Source organism: Podarcis vaucheri (genome assembly GCF_965113315.1).
Source record: "Podarcis vaucheri genome assembly, chromosome: 8".
Taxonomy (NCBI): Eukaryota; Metazoa; Chordata; class Lepidosauria; order Squamata; family Lacertidae; genus Podarcis; species Podarcis vaucheri.
The window spans coordinates 48,328,679-48,348,569 of NC_138766.1; the positions used below are offsets into that span (position 1 = coordinate 48,328,679).

The 19,891-nt window shown below is 40.5% G+C and overlaps 1 protein-coding gene across 6 annotated transcripts; it reads right to left on the reverse strand.

The window, feature by feature from the left end:
* Positions 1-40: 40 nt before the first annotated feature.
* Positions 41-19,574, reverse strand: ESCO1 (establishment of sister chromatid cohesion N-acetyltransferase 1). Of its 6 annotated transcripts, none has more exons than XM_082235130.1 (12): positions 19,474-19,574; positions 18,257-18,451; positions 15,395-15,499; positions 13,255-15,290; positions 12,484-12,595; positions 9,922-9,988; positions 8,344-8,458; positions 7,608-7,739; positions 5,105-5,194; positions 3,055-3,195; positions 2,037-2,224; positions 41-885 (listed from the first exon to the last, which is right to left on the reverse strand). In XM_082235130.1, the coding sequence occupies exons 4-12, from the start codon at positions 15,286-15,288 to the stop codon at positions 738-740; spliced, it is 3,027 nt and encodes a 1,008-aa protein (XP_082091256.1). In that variant the 5' UTR covers positions 15,289-15,290; positions 15,395-15,499; positions 18,257-18,451; positions 19,474-19,574; the 3' UTR covers positions 41-737. The 6 variants fall into 6 exon arrangements, 5 of the variants coding, with proteins under 5 accessions (XP_082091256.1, XP_082091255.1, XP_082091257.1 ...); XM_082235129.1 differs by lacking the exon at positions 19,474-19,574 and adding an exon at positions 19,447-19,466; XM_082235131.1 differs by lacking the exon at positions 19,474-19,574 and adding an exon at positions 17,507-17,616 and having other exon boundaries at positions 15,395-15,496; positions 18,257-18,562.
* Positions 19,575-19,891: the final 317 nt, after the last annotated feature.

Consider the following 19,891-nt stretch of genomic DNA (forward strand, 5'->3'; position numbering starts at 1 on the left):
GTAATCACCCCATCATTTTGATATAATAATCAGACTAGTGTTTCAATCAACTTTTAATATTCAACCATATCAAAGGCATTGATTAAATTTACTGAGCATTAGTACATTATTTTAAAATTATCAAATACTTTACTTTTAATCTACATTATATACAGGTCAAGAAAGGCCACAGCAGTTTTTAAACATATGCACCCTCTGAAATTGGAGGGATTTTGGATAAAGTATCAAAGTGAAGTCCACAAAAAAAGTATGCTATTGCTGAAAAAAGTCAGGGCTTCCTCCTTCTCAGGCTAATCTATTCAACATTGTCTTTTTAAAAACATTGTTTTCCATTCAAAGTGTATACGGAAACTAAACAATGTCATGCTGTAGAACATCTTTTAGCGATGATATGTATGTATAGGCTCTTATTGAAAAGAAATGCTGTCACTGCCCTGGTATATTACTTCATTGTGAACTTCAAAATGTACTTTAAAGGCGACCACAGTTCTTGCACTAGTTGACAGTCCACTATGAACAATTATATACTGCATGTAAACATGACTAAGTTACTATAGATATAATACATTCTTTATATAAAAATAGGCTTAAAAAAAATTACCCTACTTTTTGTACTGTTTACAGTTAACAAAATACAGCAACCACATTTTGGTTGTTACTACTCCTGAGTTAACTGCTAGGAAGTGCCCCATTCTCTGTCTGCAGCTGGGCAATAATTTTGCTATAAAATTTCCACTCTAAGCAGGTTGTTGTCCATTGAGAAAGTTATATACCAGGAACTGACTAGTACCAAAGTACCGTGTTGCAAACAGTTTTCCATCAGGGGTAGGATCAGAAAAGGCAATTTCTTCTTTACTCAAATATGAGCCATATATAAAGTTACTCCTGTTTAAAGATATTTTAAAAAGGAATAGCGTTAACATATACAGGTACCATGCTATTTGATCAAATAATCCCCATCAATCAAGTGAAATGACTAGCACCATTAAATGCCACCCTATTCCATGTTTTTTAAAAAGCGGTTTTAAAGACCAGAGGGGAGGGTAAGAAGAGAAATTACAACAGTTCACACAACTTTTGAAATATGACTATCTACTCTCTGGACTCATAGTTACGATAAAACAGAAGGCTTCCAATAATAGCAAATAAAGTGAAAGATGTGACTGGCTATTTACTTTTTATGTTTTGCAAGCATGCTTATTTAGATTAATATTCTGATTTGTGAAGCACTTTAGAGTATTCAAATGACTGTATAAAATGCTAAATATTTTGGGCACTATTCAGCTGTGTCCTGCCCAAGGGTGGAATGAGATTCCCCCTTTCCTCCTCCAAAATCTACCCCTTGCAGCATCTGCCATGTTCCACAAATCTGGAGGACATCAATGCGATCTGTGATTTGATGCTGGTTTTCAGCTGGTACCTTGTGAAAATCATGAGGAACTGGGCTTTGGGTCCATGAACTGCTCTGTAAAAATAGTCTATCCAACATTATAAGATATATCCACCCAACTGGGAAAGCCACAGCTGTGGGGTGCTGTCAAGGCCTGTGGCTTATTTGGATGGAGAGAACTACATAATTGCTCCCCAGTCATTCAGCCCTCTCTCATGGGACTTTTTTTGGGGAGGAGATCCAAAAAGCTCCCACTCCCTCCCCACAGAAGGGGGGGGGACCCCTGTGGTTATTGCTGTTAAAAATGTGCCTTGCCACTTCCCTTTCACAAACACACTATCTTTTTGTTCCTTATTGACACATCCACCGCAGCACATTCTCTCCTCACCTCTGGCTAGAATTGAGAAGGGAAGGGCAAAGATTGTAGGGCATTTAAAAACTCTGTACAGAGGCCAAAGAAAGTGGAACTATTCTTAACAGACAGCAGAGGTGGAAAAAGCCTTCAACCAACTAGTTTTTGTTTGTTTCTAAGGACTGAGATGCTCTCGTGGGTATCAGGGATGGTGTATGTGTGCCTGCAGGCACCATGATGGGGACTCCAGTCCTATAAACACATTTCATACTAAAATACAAAATAAATATTTACCTCAAACATTCTAACATCCGAGAAGCAATTTTCTTTCGACGCATCATGCTAAACACCCAGATGCGACTAATTCCACAGATAGCAGGCTCAGGAGACGTTGAGCAGCACCAAGCCTTTTGCCTTTCAAATGTGACTTTCTCGTTTTCTGAACTAACTTCTGGTATCTTTTCTTCGATAACTCTGTATCCCTAGAGAACAAACCTAGCTTCAGCATACTTTACCAATGCAAAGTGCACTAAAACAGCTAATGTAAGGTGAACTTGTCTATTATAGATGTTTTCATCACTACCTCCTTTCAGAATTTTGTTCAATCACACCATTGCCATTTTTATTGCAAGGAAAAGAACAAAAAGCAGGCAGCTTTCGTGTTTCAAACTGAGAAATCGTCTGCTAGAGTCAACAGTCACTCCCTACAATGTGGAACTTTAGAAGTTAATTAGGGTATATGGTCTGCACCAGTCCCCTTCAGGGTGTGTCTGTCCTCTGACCAGCTGGACCAGCATACAATTCATCTTGACAGTATCCCTCATTCGGACGTATTTTTTGGGGGTAGAAGGAAATACCTCATTAAAAAAACACCCCCCAGCTATGTTCTTTATGATATCTGAGCAGAACTAGAGAACATTGTCTTCAGGCAGCTTGGAGCTTGCAACAGACAGACAGAATTCTGAGTAAACCCACTTACAGAAGATATTCTAGATTGCTTCAGGCATAAAGCTAACAGCTCATTTTATAAAGGAAAACAGTTCACATATGCAACTCCTTCCCTCCTCAAACAGTTCACATTGTCCGTTACAGAAAGGGTTACTGCCAGCTGTGTCAAGAAGCATATGGAAGTTTAAAAACAGAACAAAAGCCAAAAACCAGCCTTCAACATAACTCAGAAGACTGAGCAACTTGCAAATAATGCTCTTTATAGTATAGCCTACCCACAGAAAATACTACAAAAATGAAGAGAGCTTTAAAAAACCACCCAATGAATGAAGAAGAAACTTGTTCTGGACACAGCCTTACTCACCCATTGGATATGTTCGGCGATTAAGCATCCTGTTACTTTTTTATCATTAGAAATAAATAACAGTGTCTTAGTTCTGGAGCATGTAAGAGGAGCTTGTTGAAATCCCAGATCATTATCTACCATCTCTCTGATTTCGTCAACCTGCCAAAAATTGCATAATATAATTATACCTAGTATATTCACAAGTAAGAAAAAGGTTTTTAAAAAGTAAGTTCTAGGTCTACTGAAGAATCTGTAAAGAAATAAAGAAAAGTGCAACAATGAATATCTTGGAAAAGAACAATGATTGTTTCTGTTACTGCGCAAAAAAATCAATTTGTGTCTTTGTTGAAATATTAAAAGGGACCATGGAAACTTTTTATTTTAAAAATAACCACCCACAGTTGGACATATGAACAACAGTAATTCTTCCTTATTCCCTGTTACAGTAACTCAACAGACCTCCAAAGCAAGTTGTTCATTGTTCTGGGAATTTGAGTTTCAGCCCTGCCACATAAATACTTCTATTTATCAAGTGATTATATGTTATATTGAACTCAGAAATGCCATGAAATGCCATTAACAAAATGAAAATGAGCCACACTAGTCAAACAATTAGCTTTAGCTGATTAATATAGTGAATAACATCATCTAGAAAAAAAGTTCCAAAACATAACAACTTCAACTACAGATTTAGGAAGAATCTAAAGATTTAAAAAGGAAATAGCTTCAATGTACTCCACCAGGAATGCTGTCTTTTCACAGACAGTCAGCTATAAGCCATAGGATCCCTGTTTTCCCACTCCTTTCTTTGGCATGCATGCACAGGGATACTTAGACACACGTTCCCACCCAATCTGTTCAGTCAAGGAAAGCAATATTGCTGCTTCCTTTTCCTTGATTTGGCAAATGAGGTGGGCTAGATGGGGATATGGCAGATGTGCCTTCTATTTCCTGACATGGCCTGGTACAGTTCCTGTGTGTACACCACTTCACCCACACCAGTGAGAAAGATGGTTTAGATTCAGCCTGTGGGTCCCCAGATGTTGTTGGACTACAACTCCCATCATCCCTGAGCTCTGGCCTTGCTAGCTAGGGGTGATGGGAGTTGTAGTTCAACATCTGGGGACCCACAAGACTGCTTTAGAAGAACAGGGTTCAGTTATGCTCAGTAGAGATCTTGTTACATTCAGACACTGTGCTTGCACAAACCCTGCATATTTTCTATGAGGCAATTTTAATCTGTTTTAGTATTTTCACTCTTGTAGGTTTTAAAGTATGGTTGTGATTTTTATTGTTTCATCTCTTAGTAAACCTCCTACTTGCAAAAATTTCAGGAAATAAATAATTGCCTATGACAAGGCTTTCCTACCTAGTTCCTCAGAATCAGTACTAAGAGTGGTTATATTTCCAGAGTCTATTTCTCATTCAGATCTTCTCTGCAAGTTCTGACATGTTTTTCTTCCATGGAGGAAAGACATCACACCTCAATTGCAGGTTTTTGCTTTCTATTATCAAAAAAGTAGCCTCTACAGTAGAGTACAGTTAAGTTCCAGCTTGGCCTTGTAAGTTAGAATTTTTTTCCTACATTTTTTCCTTCCAGAGCTCAGCAGTGGCCTGCCAGGATAATTATCTACTTCTATTCAATAACAAGCTCTGGCCTGGCACTTTAGCAAACATGATGTTATCAAAAATAACTGGACCATTCATATCTATTATATCTGTACCTTTACATGCCACAGGTCCATGTGGATAGTCAAAGGCAGCAGATATTTAATCTCAGGGAAAGGCTTTATAAACAGTCAGCCCCTATGCATTCACTTTATTTAAGTTTCTCTAATCTACATATAGACCCAAAAAGAGAGCACTAAAATAACACTACTAGTAACAGGTCTTTCTGGTTGATGATTTGTGTGCTGATTAGGAGACAGACAGCTGATGTTAACACAGGAACCAACCTGTTAAATGCACTTGAAATTATGAGCCAAGTTCACACAAATGCTTAACTAAGCTATTTGCTCACGTGAAAAACAAAGAAGAGAATAGAGTTTTTTTTAAAGGTTTGTTCTACCTTTCTTAGTGCATATTTTGGATCATCAGGAAGTACCATTATTATCTTGCCATCAGGATACTCAGCCAAAATTCTCTCTTTTTTCCAGCCCTAAAAAAGCACATAATAAATACTTGACTAAATAGACACTTTTACATTGCTTAACCCAATGTTCGCAACTATTATTCCTTGTAGCACTATGCAAAATGATCTATATGTAAGAGGAATGGATTTCTGCTTGTACAACAGGACTTCACTGTCCCCTACCGCAGCGCTCAGCACACCCTTAAAATCTGCATCTTGTTTAGTAGACAACAAACCCAATTGGGTTGTGGTTTAATTTATTCATATTAACACTGTTTTAATACTTCAGAATTTCCTCTCGTTTTTTCTGTGGCTGCCCCAAACAACTCTAAGACAAATTAGCTGAGAACTGGTACAACTTGGTTATCAGAGCCAATAGCCCAAACACCAAAGTAGAGCAACTATATGTGCAGGTGGATGCATTCTATTCTCTAGCGAGCAGAAATGAGCAGATTTTAAAAACTGAGTTTCTTTAACAAACATTGTTACCTCCATAAATACAAAATATTACATTTTAACATCTTGGCATGCAAAAGACCTCCAGGAGGTTTTCCATGAACTGAGTGGCATGCAATGGTTCAAATACGGAATCATTCATTTTGTAACTGGTCATAACGATCATAGTCACAAAAATGAGGCTATAAAAAGAATAACTACCTTCTAAGAACCTAAAGGGATAAGTTGCTATGCTGTGTGTATCTGAAGTTAAACATACTCAAAAATTAGGTAATTAAGTCTTCTTCAGATCCACACTGATGGTGATTAATGAGCAGTACCTGCATGGAAAAACAAAACAAAAAGCCACTTAAGTCTATTAAGATGGGACTTAGCCAGAAATTAGAGTTTATGTTGCTCAGAAAGGATGCAGAAAGTTATGGTATATTTCACTAGCCTAAGTGACGTATCTCTGAAACACAAAACACTTTGAAGAAGGGAGAAAGGGGAACTCCCTGGAAGATATGCTGTCTTCTAAATTTAAAACATTACTTAAAAATAATAATCTGGAACTGTTGTTTTCCATACTACATGCTTTTTTCAAACAAATAATAATAATTATAATGTACTAAAGCAACTAACCACTGCTACCAGATGAAGATCCTTTTCAGCACTAGCAGTAAGAATTCATTTCATCAAGGTATTTGGATTTCTATTCCACCCTATTCAAAAGGTAGGTTTCAATTTTAGAAACCCAGAAATATTAAAATAAACTTCCTCAAAGTCTACTAATATGCATTCTCATCTCCATTTTTGGATTTATTTCTCCCTTACTAATAGCGATACAGGGCATCACAAAATGAGGGTAGAATTTGTCAAAGATTAGACTAGGGAATGCATTACATATTGGGCTACCTCCAAAGACAGTTTGGGAACTGCAGTTAGTTCAAAATGTAGCTAGCTGTGACCAGGCATTATGAGCACAGAAGCCAGTGCTTTGCCAACTTCAGGGGCTATTGCTCCATTTCTGGGTCACAAAACCTCCAACATGCACCCTTAATTTAGCTTTCAGTTTATATCAGTCATTAAAAAAACTAATTTAGTCCTGTACTTTCATAAAATCAAAGAGTCTAGAAACAAGAGCCTTATTAGTAATATCAATTGCTATGCTGTGATCATTTTGAAAACAACCCTGGAGAGAAGAAGTTTTAAAAAAAGCTAAAATGGCTTAACTACCTTGTATAGGCAACAAAAACTGGTCCGATCGTTTTCAGATAGCCTCTTTTTTAACTATAAATGTTGTGATATATCTGTGGATGATTACTTCTTTTAAAAATTATATGACTGCGAATTGTACAACTATAATGATATACAAAATATTCTTATATCCCAAGCTAGTTTTGAACCAAAGATTGAATTTGTGTCATATATAAATTAAGCAGCTTGGTGAATTCAGTTCAGTTGTCCTGGAGGTCTTATCAATGTCAATGTACAAAAGGTAACATGTATGATAAAGAAAACAAACTTCACTGATTTTAATGGAAGTTACAGGGGCATATTATATTTAGACTAATAGCAGTTTTGTTTGATGTGCAATTTTTGAAATTAAAAGTCAGACTACGCAAAGTTTAGCATTTTCTATTAGCCAAGTTACTTGAAAATATGGCCATACCTAATTTACACATATTTACAGTTTTATGCAAATAGAGAAACTACTGACTAGATTAGTCCATTCTTGAGTGCTTAGTCATATACTGTAATACTGTACTGATGCATAGGAAAAAATACCAGGACCAGAAAAAAAAAACTTGAAAAGGTATGATGAATTAGCATTGATGCATTAATACTGACTAGCATTCAAAAACACATTTAAATGGATCTAACACTTTCCTACACTTTTTAGGGTAATTGTTAAATAGTCTGTATCCAGCAGTAAACGCTGTTCTGGTTAATCCATAGCAAAAGCTCCAAAGCATACAATGTTATATGAAAGAAATGTTCTTACCACATATTTTACAGCACTTATGAACTGGTTGTGGAAGAGTAGATGTTGAGTTTCATCCTCAGGATTTGAAGCACTATAGAGCATCCCACAAATGTTGCAGGAAATGGCTCCAAATCGCTTTTGTCCTGCATCCTATATTAAAAAGTAAATATAGTGCTCATTCAGGAGCAGTAATACGCACATTAAACAAAGTTTCTTAACACAATAGGCAGTTTACAAAAACATGAACCCCTGCTGACTCCATGTTGCTCAAATTTACACTACTTTCCATTAGTATGAGGACAAGATTTTCTCAATCAAGTGATTTGTTTGAATTCTGTATTTCATACACAAACCAGCAAAATGCTAATGTGAGAGAGAGTATGGAGGTGAGTTTCTATTTTGTTCACTCATGGAACAATACCTGTCAGTAGTGATCTGGGCACCCAGAGTCAATAATACAAGGCACGATTTTCCTCTCTGTGACCAAACCCCCAAATTTGCACTTTACATTTCCTTATATAATTAAATAATAACCATCAATGTATTTAGGAGGAATAAAAGTGGGCGCCATCCATGACATTGGTGGGTGGGTATTTAGTCAGTGGGCTGTAGCCAAGGCTAGTCCTACGCAAAGCAGACTTAAGTTCATTAATTTCAATGGGTCTACTCTGCGTGAACTTAGTTGGACGCGATGTACTTTGATTAAAATTATGCACAAGAACAACATAACATACTTACAATGCACAATACTTACTATGATCAGCTGCTTATCGCTATCTTTTGCTACATCTTTTGGTTTTCGAATATGTTCTTCAGATGAAAGGATACCACCACATTTTGATGCTAATGCAATCTTTGGCAAACATGTCCTTTAAGTATAAAAACAGTTCAAATGAACAAAATGTTGCCTATTTCTCTATATATTTTAATATGAACTTAAATTCAGCTAAAAATGCAAATATTAAACCGAAGTAACTGGAACCTATTTTAATGCAAAAAAAATCTTTAATTGTTCAAAATTCTTTAGCTATGCTTTGTTGAAAAAATATGGTTCATATTAAAGAACAAGCAAAACCGACAAGTGCAAATCCTACACTCATCTGATAGACCAGGATTGTAAATAACCACTTGCTTGGCCAACTAAGAATTGCTTCCAGGTGACCACACACAACTGACCAACCCCATCACGATTCTCCCTTGAGCCTTAAGGAACTTATTGGCTTTCTAAAAGTTCAGCGAGAGAAGCCAGCCTGCTGGATTTGGGAGGCTGCACTAGTGTCTGTTACTACCATGCTATGATTCTCAGTGGGTTGTGCAAGCAGTACATTAATGGAGGTTGTTCTATGCAGCTTCCCATTTGTCCTCAAGGATGGTGGAAAATGTAGCCTTAGGAAAAAAGACATGGACAAATGGTGGGGTTGGGATGAAACTCGGGCAAGGAGGAATGATTTCTCTTTAATATGTCATTTGCCTGGCAGACTATCAGAAATATCTATGGGAAATGGGGGAGGGGGGGCTTTCCTTACTATGAATGATGAAGAAGTATAGTGGAGCCTATTTAGAAAGGGCACCGTTCAGCATGTCCTGCTTATCCTAACAATATGGTTGCATACAGTTATGAACATTTGAATTCTCAATAGCAATCTTTTAATTATATCATCACTCAGGACTTCAGTCAATACAAATTGCATACAACTCCCACAAGGAATAACTGCATTTATATTCAATAAGCTAACAAGCTAATTGGAAGCCATAACTAAGTCTATAAAAGTTTAATACTTCAATAATAAGATAGCAACATCTAACATTTGAAACCTCTAATTTCTTGATATACAGAATAGCGTATGGCTATTCTGGCTTGCATAAGAAAACCAAGGCTTGCATAAGAAAAGGTATGGGGAGCAGCAATATTTGTTTCAGAGTCTTCATAGGAATGTCAGGGGGAAGTACCAGTTTTGGCAGAGCCTGATCATGCCAGGAGGAAAGAAGACCCATGAGTTTAGGGGCCTGAACATACAGGATCTGCAGGCACTTAAAAGTTTCTTTTCCAAAACGAAGGGCAATACAAAAGGAAGGTATTCTTGCATCAACAACTTCTGTCGGTAGAGCATGAGAATCTTAATCTCAGGGTTGTGGGTCCAAGACCCACGCTGGGCAAAACGATTCCTGCATCGCAGGGGGTTGGACGAGACGACTCTTGTGATCCCCGGCAACTCTACTATTCTACAATTCTATGATTCTATTTCACTAGTTGTGGTGAGAAGGGCTTAATACAAGCTTGAAAAGGTTCACTGCAGGAACAAAGGCAACAAGCAATGCAACTAACTGATACCTGCTCTCATTTGTCTCAGAGGTTTTATTTGTGAACAGAGTCCGAACCAACTGCTTGGGAGCTGCATCTATAAAGGAATAAATGTGTTACTTTACTTACATGAACACACATACATATATATATATATAATTTCCCATGTATACCCAGTATTTGAGATTTTATCTGTTTGATGGCAGAGAATGACAGACATGCAGAAATAAAACACAAATATTAACCTGAAATAAATCGATTTTCTGTGTAACTTTGCCTTACAACATACAGTTTTATATTATTGAAGGTTTATATCTGGCCACTTTTGTAACCAAATGCAATTTTGGATTCAGAATAGTCAAACACAATCCCTTGAACGTACAATACTGAACACAATAGGAACCATTACAGCTGCTATATGTGGTCTGCATATGGAAAAAAATGGGAGAGGGCACAACTCAGTGGGAGAGATTTCATGTAGAGGATGCCAAATTCAATCCCTGGCATTTCCAATCTTAAGAATCCCAGGCAACATGACTAAGAAAGACCTAATCCGAAGCTTCACCAAGATAGCTCCCATGAAAGTAGAGAACACTAAGCTAATTAGAACTATTGTATGACTCAAACATTAAGGAACAACTGCCAACACAGTAGCACTTCTAATAATGATTCAAGAATTGCAGTATATAGCATGTAGCCAAAGAGCTTAGTACTTAATATATAGTACTAAGACCAGCATTATACTTAAGGTGATATACTAAGGTAAAAGCAGTAGTCTAGTCAGCAATGGCATAGTCTGAGGCGAACAAATTTTGAACATACCAGGGCGTCCATTCAAAGAAATGTGAACTTGGTAAATAAGAACAATGGGATAAACTGCTGCATGTCATTATTTGGAAGGGTGGGCAACCCTTTCGTTCCCAAGGACATATAGCAGTGGATGCACAGTTGGCAATCACATGCTAGTCAGCATGGCCAAAGCCAGTGATGGTTATGGCCTGGACTAGTGGTTGGTAGGGCCATTCACGCATACATTCATATTTTCTCACGCACACAGCACATGATTGTGTTTAGGCTTGCTCTTCCACGTATAAATGGCTTAAGGTTTATTTGGTACGACACCAATCTCATTTTGCCTCCAAGCGAGTAATTATCACTTAGCTACACAGTTCTGAGCTCCTTTCTGGACTAGATGAACTCCACCTCTTTATTTTCAACAGCAACTGGGAGCCAAAAGGCCAGAGGGTCTTGCTGACCAAGAGGTCTCTCTCTGCAACACCCACTGTGGCTCTCCAGCTGCCCTGAAAATGTGAAGCCAACTGGAGCTTATTGGGTTGTTTTTATTTTATTACCTACCGTATTTTTCGTCCCATAGGACGCACCTAGTTTTTTTTGGGGGGGGGGAATAAAGGGGGAAAAAATTCCTTTATTTTCCCCCCAAAAGCAGGTCCGGGAAACAGAACCAGGTCGAGGAACAGCGGGATGGCGGCGCTGCGCCTCCCTGCTGTCCCCCGAGCTTGTGGGGCTGGCCCATGTCTGCCCAGCGCGAGGGTCGCTCTGCATCAGGGCGCCCCCCCTGCGGGGCCGGCAGGCTGCTATCCGCAGCGTGGGGAGCCTTGCGGCGAACTCCTGCAAGGCTCCCCATGCTGCGGATGTCTGCCGGGCGCGGGGGGCGCTCTGCTTCAGGGCACCCTTCGCGCTGGGCAGCAGGCTACTATCCTCAGCGTGGGGAGCCTTGCGGCGAACTCCTGCAAGGCTCCCCACGCTGTGGATGTCTGCCGGGCGCGGGGGGCCCTCTGCTTCAGGGTGCCCCTCGCGCTGGGCGGCAGGCTGCTATCCGCAGCGTGGGGAGCCCTGCGGGGAACTCCTGCAGGGCTCCCCACGCTGCGGATGTCTTCCTGAAGCCTAGAGAGCGAAAGGGGTCGGTGCGCACCGACCCCTCTCGCTCTCCAAGCTTCAGCAAAAGCTTGCATTCGCCCCATAGGACGCACCCAGATTTCCGCTTCATTTTTGGAGGGGAAAAAGTGCGTCCTATAGGGCGAAAAATACGGTAATTTGTTTTTTATATTGTGATTTTATGCTGTAACAACCCTGAGACCTGTGGGTGTAGGGCAGTATAGAAATTTAATAAATAATCATCTGGTGTGCTACAGCTCTCCTTCCTAGTTGAGGCCAGATGCGCTGCTCCTTGCCATCTCTGCACCACCACCACAAAGTCACATCTGCAGGCTCAAACAGTGCTTGGATCATGTTGATGGTCCAGCCCTAAAGATCTGGGGCACTTGCCTCCCTTGCAGGACATATAGAGCAATTTACATGGAAAGTTGTGTGTAATTCCTGCAAGGAGAGCCTGAGACCCATGAGCTGTGGTCTAGCTAGTCAGCTGCCATGATACTTTCAGCTTAGCCTGTCAAGGGCATAGTGCTGGAATGGATGATACACGGTGCCTTTTCCAATTCCTGCTTCTACAGTTTTATGAACAAATCCGTCAAGCTTCCTGTAATACAACTTGTAATTCAGCTACTGATAATTCACACAAATAAGATGTTATAAAGTTGTGAAAATGTATGGAACTTGTATTTTAAGATTCACCTTGAGGTTTTATTTCTGCTCTTTCTTTTTTTACTTCCTTCACTGGTGACTGTGCTGTAATTATTTTCCTTGGCGTACTTTCTGGACTTGAGTCCAAATGTAAATTGAAGCCCTAAAGAAAATATTGAAACATAGCATTTTAGACAAACTATTCCACTATGTGTCTTACCAAACCAGACTTAGAAAAACCTTTATGAATTGACCATATTAGAAAAACCCATATGAATTGACTATATTAGCAATCTGACAATAGATACAATACTGAAAAAAAGAGTACAGCACTTGGGAAACAACAATCATTCACGTTATTTATTCCTGTTTAATTTAGTAACTGAATTACACAAATTAGCTTTTAAAAATCTAGTGGCAAAAATATTGCGGATCACTTTTTGCACTTGGTGCTGCCCTGCACATGATTCTATTGACCACAGAAAGCTATTATGCTGTGGTACACTGCAGAGATGTCTGGTTTTGCTGTTGAGGGGAAGCTTTGGAAAGCTTCTGTTGTACTGTAAAACAACAATGGATGTGCTAGAAGATTTTATGGGCAGCCAACCATGCACACCTGCTTAAAGTGAAATTGACCAGAATAGCTTTTTCACATGATTTTGAAAAAGTAGCAGTAATGGGATGAAATGACCCATTTTAAGCAGATTGCACCATGGTATATTAAAGTAACTGCACAAACTGCCTCACAAAACATTTCTAATCTGACGCTGAAATATAATAAATGTGTGCAATCATCATACAATAATATTAAAAACTGATTACCTCATCTGGGGCTGGCTCAGGGCAATGGTGTTGGCTCAGGGTAGAGAGACCGTTTTCTATAGCCACCCTGTCTTTAGCCTGGATTCCTTTAGAGCAAGGTATATTTAACTTCTGCTCATGTGCTGCGTTGCCATTGTCCTCTGATTGTACCTGTTTCCTTTGGGCTTCTGGAAGGTGCATTTCTACAATTACTGCTTCTTGTTGTTTCTCTGGAATATTGCACTTTAACAAACCAAGTGTTGGTGTACTTGAGGAATTTGAAGGACTTTGGTTCACGTGATTAACCTTTGCTAATTTTATTTTGGTCCATTTAGAGTTTTTGTTTGCAGTACTATGTCTGCCATTCACAGTACATTTGACAGACATTCCTTTTTTGCTGGGGAAAAATCGCTTACACTGAGAGTTCTGATTAGTTTCCTCTTCAGTAGATACTGCAGTTTGAGGCAACTCCACTACAGTATCTCTCTCTTCCTCTTTTCCACATTCAGCATTAGGATGATCTCTTTTTACTTCCACAGTGTCTGACTCAATCTCACCTGCAATTTCCTCACATAGCTCAAGAATGCTAATCTTTTTTGACTTCATCACATCCTCTGGCTGATAAGCAGGCTTTTGACTCAAAGAGTCTGAAAAACCTCTCTTTGCTTTTACACTGATTTTTCCATTTCTGTGCACAGATTCCTTTTCTTTACTTATTACCCTGCATTTTGATGCCACAGAGCAGGAAGTTGTGTTGACAGACCCATTATTAGATTCTTGAAGGCTACAGTCAGGACTATTTCTTGATTCTCTTACCTTCTCTTCAGATGTGGTCAAATCACGGATTTTAGAACCCACCTCATGTTTTTTCTGTTTCAGAGAATCAATTTTCTCAAAACTTGTTGTTTCTATTTCTCCATTATGATATTCATCGCTTTTCATGATTTTTTGTTCCATTATTGTCTGGACAGAGTCCAGCTTTTCATTTTTAATACATGGAACCTGTTTTTTCATCTGGGTGCATTGCTTTCGAGTAGAAGCACGTCCTCCTTCAAGTTTCCTGCTGCGCAAAGATATGGTAGGCACATTAGATGCTTGCTGCAATCTTGGTGATCTTCGAGTTTGATGCTCATCATGTGAAACAGCAGGTTGTGACTGAGGAACATCCTGCACAGTCTCCTTCCAAGACACATCTTTAGCTTTTGTGACATGCAGCTGCTCTTCTGTATTTCTAACAGTCCTTTTTTTAGAATTAGTATCTGTTGACCTTGTAGTTTTTTTCCCTTTGTCAGATTCACAAGCTTTTTTATCACTGAAAGTTTTAGTCCGCATCTGTTCAATGCTTTGAGAAGCTGATTTTTTTGCACAAGATTTTTTGGAATTCTGAACCTCAAAGTTAACCTTGTTACTTTTAAGGAATTTAGTGGCTTTAGTAGTTCTGCCCTTTTTGGAATTTTCTACCCTCGATTTTGATTCAGAGGACAAGTTCTTATGAGTAGCTCTATTGTGCAATGCTGAACGTCTATTACACAGAGCTTCAGTAGAACACTTTTTAATATCTGCAGATGAATTCTTTTGCTTCTTGGTTTCACGAGGAGTCTTACTTTTGACGGCACTGGATTTTTCCTTCCCTGTAGAAGTGCGTTTGGAGGAAGTCTTTGTACAGCTCAGATGGTTACCATGGTTTATTTTGGAAGATTTTAGGGATGCTTTTGTAGAAGATAATTTTCCTATAGGCTTTAGGGAAGTTTGTTTCACACATACTGCTTTACAACTTTTCTTCTTTAATTCATTTGAAGTCTGTCTGGAATACTTCTGTGCTCGTTTAGTTTGGGAGGATGGTTTAGAGGATCTGTTTATGGAGTTATTGACAGCTGTCCTGTTAGTTTTTGTAGAGACTTTGTGCATTTCTTTCTTCAACACAGTATTTTTATTTGATTTGGCATGAAGCACTTTTTTTCCTTTGCTAGTTGATACTGATTTACTATTCTTATCCAGTTTCTGCCGCTTAGCAGGGGGTTCTACCAGCACAGATTTTCTTTTCTGTGCTGCCATTTCTGAAAAAGACAAGTATTAAGTCATTTATACAGTATTTCCAACTATTTCTGCAAAAAAGTAGAACTTAAATGCAAAGTTTAACATGATGACTTGGCTTACTCACAGGTACTGCTTTATAAATAAACTCTGTCTCAGCTGAAGAAATGTGCTGATCTGTGAAAAACACATTCCTTATAAATTTGCATCCAAGGAGAGCATTACATATCTCCTATAAACACAGAAACAACAAAATATTATTGGAAATGACAGTTTTTTACAGTTATCTCTCAGTCGTATTTCATTACAGTAGTGAAACTTATTTCCAAGAACATGCGTTCAAATTTTCAACTAGTTTTCTAATTCTATGGGAAGCTGCAGATATTTTGTGAACCATATATCAAATAAGCAAGAGTTTCAGGTAATAAATAATATACACATTTTATGCAAATTAAATCGGGCACAAAATTATTCCAGGGATGGTGAGCTGTTGTCCTTCCAGCTGTTGTTAAACTACAGTTCCAACATCCCTGACCCACAGGTCATGCTGGCTGAGGCTGATGGGAGTTGGAGATCATAGGCTCCTTTCCCCTGCCTGACTCAGCTTCAAGCTGTTCTGTATGTTGCACTCTTGATTTGATTCTAATTATTCTAAAGTAAATGGAATTTTAACAGGATTTGTCTTGAAGAGCAGAGCACCAACATTTAGGAATAAGCATTCCTTCTAACCATCTCAGACTCCTCCAGGCCTTATTCTACTTCAGATTCTAATAATGCCATTTTACCGTGCACAAGTTATTTTGAAATTTCTATTATTTTTGCCATTTCGCATGCTTTGGGGGGGGGGAATACTGTGTGTTATCAAGTCTCCTTTTGAAACCTATGTTTTTCTTACCACTGATTGATCAGGAACAAATCTATAAACTCAAACTATTAGTGTCACCATATTTAAGAGGAAAAATTGATAATTTGTCTCCTGTGTAAGTTTCTCTTAATTACAATAGCAAGAAATGAGAACAAGTACAAAGTTCCTTAAACTTTTTTTTTTTTTTAAAGGATGTGTGAGAGGTATATGTACTACTAAGGGGAAACCTAATTGGTTATCTCTAATATCTTTAGAGCTACTTTAGCTATCTGGCAGCATGGTGGATCAAGATAGACAGATAACAATATGTATCTGGTTTTTTCTCATAGCAAGTATTTATTTGATAGTTGAAACAAATAGTTCCTGTAAGTGCACAGAGCAATGGCAAACAGGTATGTGCTGGGAGCAACAACAACAAGAAGAAGTAATGTTTTTGTTGTGTAATTAAATCTGTAGCATATCTCAGATTGAACTGAAAAGTAAGTCACATAAAGTTTCCTTCTCAAGTCCTGGATCAAGCTATCTCTGGAGCATTAGTGATCCCAATATTGCCTATGGCTACAGGGACGTGGGTGGTGCTGTGGGTTAAACCACGGAGCCTAGGACTTGCCGATCAGAAGGTCGGCGGTTCGAATCCCCACGACGGGGTGAGCTCCCGTTGCTTCGTCCCTGCTCTTGTCAACCTAGCAGTTCGAAAGCAAGTCAAAGTGCAAGTAGATAAATAGGTACCACTCTGGCAGGAAAGTAAACGGTGTTTCCGTGCACTGCTCTGGTTTGCCAAAAGCGGCTTTGTCATGCTGGCCACATGAACCGGAAACTGTACGCCGGCTCCCTCGGCCAATAAAGCGAGATGAGTGCCGCAATCCCAGAGTCAGCCACGACCAGACCTAATGGTCAGGGGTCCCTTTACCTTTACCTGTTATCACAAAAGCCCACACTACCCCAACTGTGAGACCACCTGACTTGTACCAAAGGCCAGGTTTTGTACACAAGGCCATAGATTTATGCCCATTATAAACATTTTCATCATCAAGTGCCTCATATGGACATTATACTGTATCTTTCATACACACACTTTGATTTGTATTCAACACAGCCACCCCGCTTGTACAACGGAACTTCCCTCACTCGGTAGAGCACGAGACACTTAATCACAGAGTTGTGCGTTTGAGTCCCATGTTGGGCAAAGAGAACCCTGGATTGCAGGGGGTTGGACTAGATGAACCTTGTGGTCCCTTTCAACTCGACAATTCTATGATTTCTCCCTCATCTCCCCACAAACCCTTAAAATCTGATCCAGAGGGATGGGGGGAGGGGGCTGCGAGAAGAGGAAGGCAAAATCTTGTTGTGTGAAGTAAGTGCCACTTACACAACATCGGATACTGTTTGTGGTCAGTTCAGGTGATATCCTGAACTCCTACAAAATCTTGGGTTGTGCTGTCTTACTATGGTAGACCGTAAAGAGGAGCTTGCCAAACCAGTTCCTTTATCAATGCAATGGGTGCGATTTAGCACATCCAAAGAAGTTTAACACATCCAAAGATGTGGCTTTGTGCCACTTCCCTTCTCCCCCTCCCCCTCCCCTGGCTAGTACCTAGCAGAACAATAGCCAGATTTGCCCGTGAGGGAGAGAAGCGGGGAGCTGGAGGGAGGCCATGTTACCTGCGAGCGTACCCCACTGAACTGAATGGGGCTCCCTTCTAAGTCCGTAGTTAAAAGACTGCAGCCCAAGTCCATGTTGCCTATTGACACCAGAAATCCCTAATCCGCTATGCACCGCTTCGGGGCTCCATGGGAAAGAGAAAGGGGAGTCGAGCTTGCAAATACAAAGAATGTAAGGAGTGTTTTGAGGCGCGGGGGGGGTAAGTGGGGGGAGGCGTTGCTCCTCTTCCCCAAGGCGCTTCCAACAAAGCCAAAATTCCCATAGTCGAGAAACGGGCGCACCCCCGTCGGTTTCCTTCTCTCTCGGGGTCCCGATAGCCGAACTGGGGTTCGGGGTGGGAGGGGGGAGGGAGAAGGAGACTCAGGCGGGGAAAGGCCACAGCCTCCGTATATTTCTTTCTGGTTTTATCCCCGCCCCTCCCCACCGGCTGCTTGAGGAAGGGCAGGAGGATTGTCATTTACCTCTTGAGGAGAAGGAGGAGGAGGTCGGCCAAGTTGCCCCTCACAGGACGAGGCGCTTCGGGGCCGTGGCGCCAGGTGGGCAGGCGAGGCGGCGGCGCGCGCAAAGTGGCGTGGGGAGGGGGAGGGCTCCGCTCGAGGCAGCGTCGGTGTCACCCGCGCAGGTTCCTCATGTCACCCGGCCGGCGCCGAACAACACTGAGCGAGAGAGAGAAAAGGGAAGCGACTGGAACGCCTCCTCATATCCGGGTATCACGCCAGCCCAAGGGCACTCGTAGAATGGCTTTGCAGGAGCATCTCCGGTCCCCGATTACAGCGCTCACACGCCTCCATGTGCGGGGCAAGGAAGCGAAACTTCTATTTACTTATATGAAAAACCTATTCAAGGGTGAAAGGTTACAAGCCCTCCTTTCGCTGTACTGCTTTGAAATAATTCTGTCTTTGAATCCGGGGAATGATTACATGCTTGTCAAAAAGCAACAAGTGAAGGTTAGAGGAAGGCCGGGCCGAAAGTGTTCCACTGATTTCCACCAACTGCCCCACAAGAACCAGGCACATTGAGGGTTTTTTAAAATAATAATAATAATAAAATAAAATGTTTATTTCTTTTGAAATAACCACCCAGCTGCATTCATGCAAAAACCATTTCTCTGTCTTCTACTGCACCCGACAAGAGTCAGTTCTATTTCCAAACCCCAGAGTTCTGTTCCAGTAACCAATCAAGAAAAAGTATTGTTTGTTGTGGAGGAGTGGGTTATGGCTGCCTGAGCACAACCATCCGCTGCCCAGTGTACCTCCATCATTCTTACCCTAACCAGTGCCGGATTTATGTATAAGCTAAACAAGCTATAGCTTAGGGCCCCACTCACTTGGCGGGCCCCGAAAAATGTAAAGGGAATAAACCCTGGATGTACATTTCCAAAATATAAGATAAAAAATAAAACCTACATACAGCAACAGTGTTTTGTGTTGTGTAGTATGATGTAAGTAATGGCCGCTGCCTGCTAGCCTGCTCCCTAAAATATCACTGGTTTGCTCGTTCCTATATATAGGGTGCCTACATTCTGCGTGTGCAAATGGCTTTAGATAACAATTAGGTCCATAAATTACCATATAGCCTAATATTCAACACAAAACAGAACGACAATTTGTTGTTGACAAAGGACAACTGGACATATAAAGGGCCCCATTACCTTCAGTATCTTAGGGCCTCATCATACCTAAATCCTGCCCCGCCTACTGCCGAAGGAGTCGAAAGACTGCGTTGAGAAACCAGAAGTATGATGGCGGCGCGAAACGTCTTCTTGCTTTAACCTCCCTTTGCGAAGACACCGTTTTAGTCCCGCCCCCAAAGCGCTGCCAGCTGACACTTGACAGTCACGCTTACTGCTGCCCGAAAAGCCTCGCAGCGTCTGGGCCGGATATCCGGCGACGAGCTTTCTAAGAAGCACCTGCGCATGAGCAGTTGAAGGCAGTTGTCTCGTTCGGGTGGCTGTTCGTTCCTTTTCATCTCCCTCCAAAGCTCGGTGTTCCAAATACACTGTGCACACTCGGACTGTTCCTTTTGGCAGCCTGGGGTCCTGGTGCACATATGTATAATGTATATGCATATAAATCTGCAAACCTCATATATACACA

Coding starts and splice junctions, on each gene's coding strand:
- ESCO1 (XM_082235130.1), bottom strand. CDS start 15,288: ATGGCAGCACAGAAAAGAAAATCTGTGCTGGTAGAACCCCCTGCTAAG. Junction 5,195..7,607: donor TAAGTGCTGTAAAATATGTG/GTAAGAACATTT, acceptor GTGCTTTTTTAG/GGCTGGAAAAAAGAGAGAAT. Junction 886..2,036: donor CGGATGTTAGAATGTTTGAG/GTAAATATTTAT, acceptor ATCTTTAAACAG/GAGTAACTTTATATATGGCT.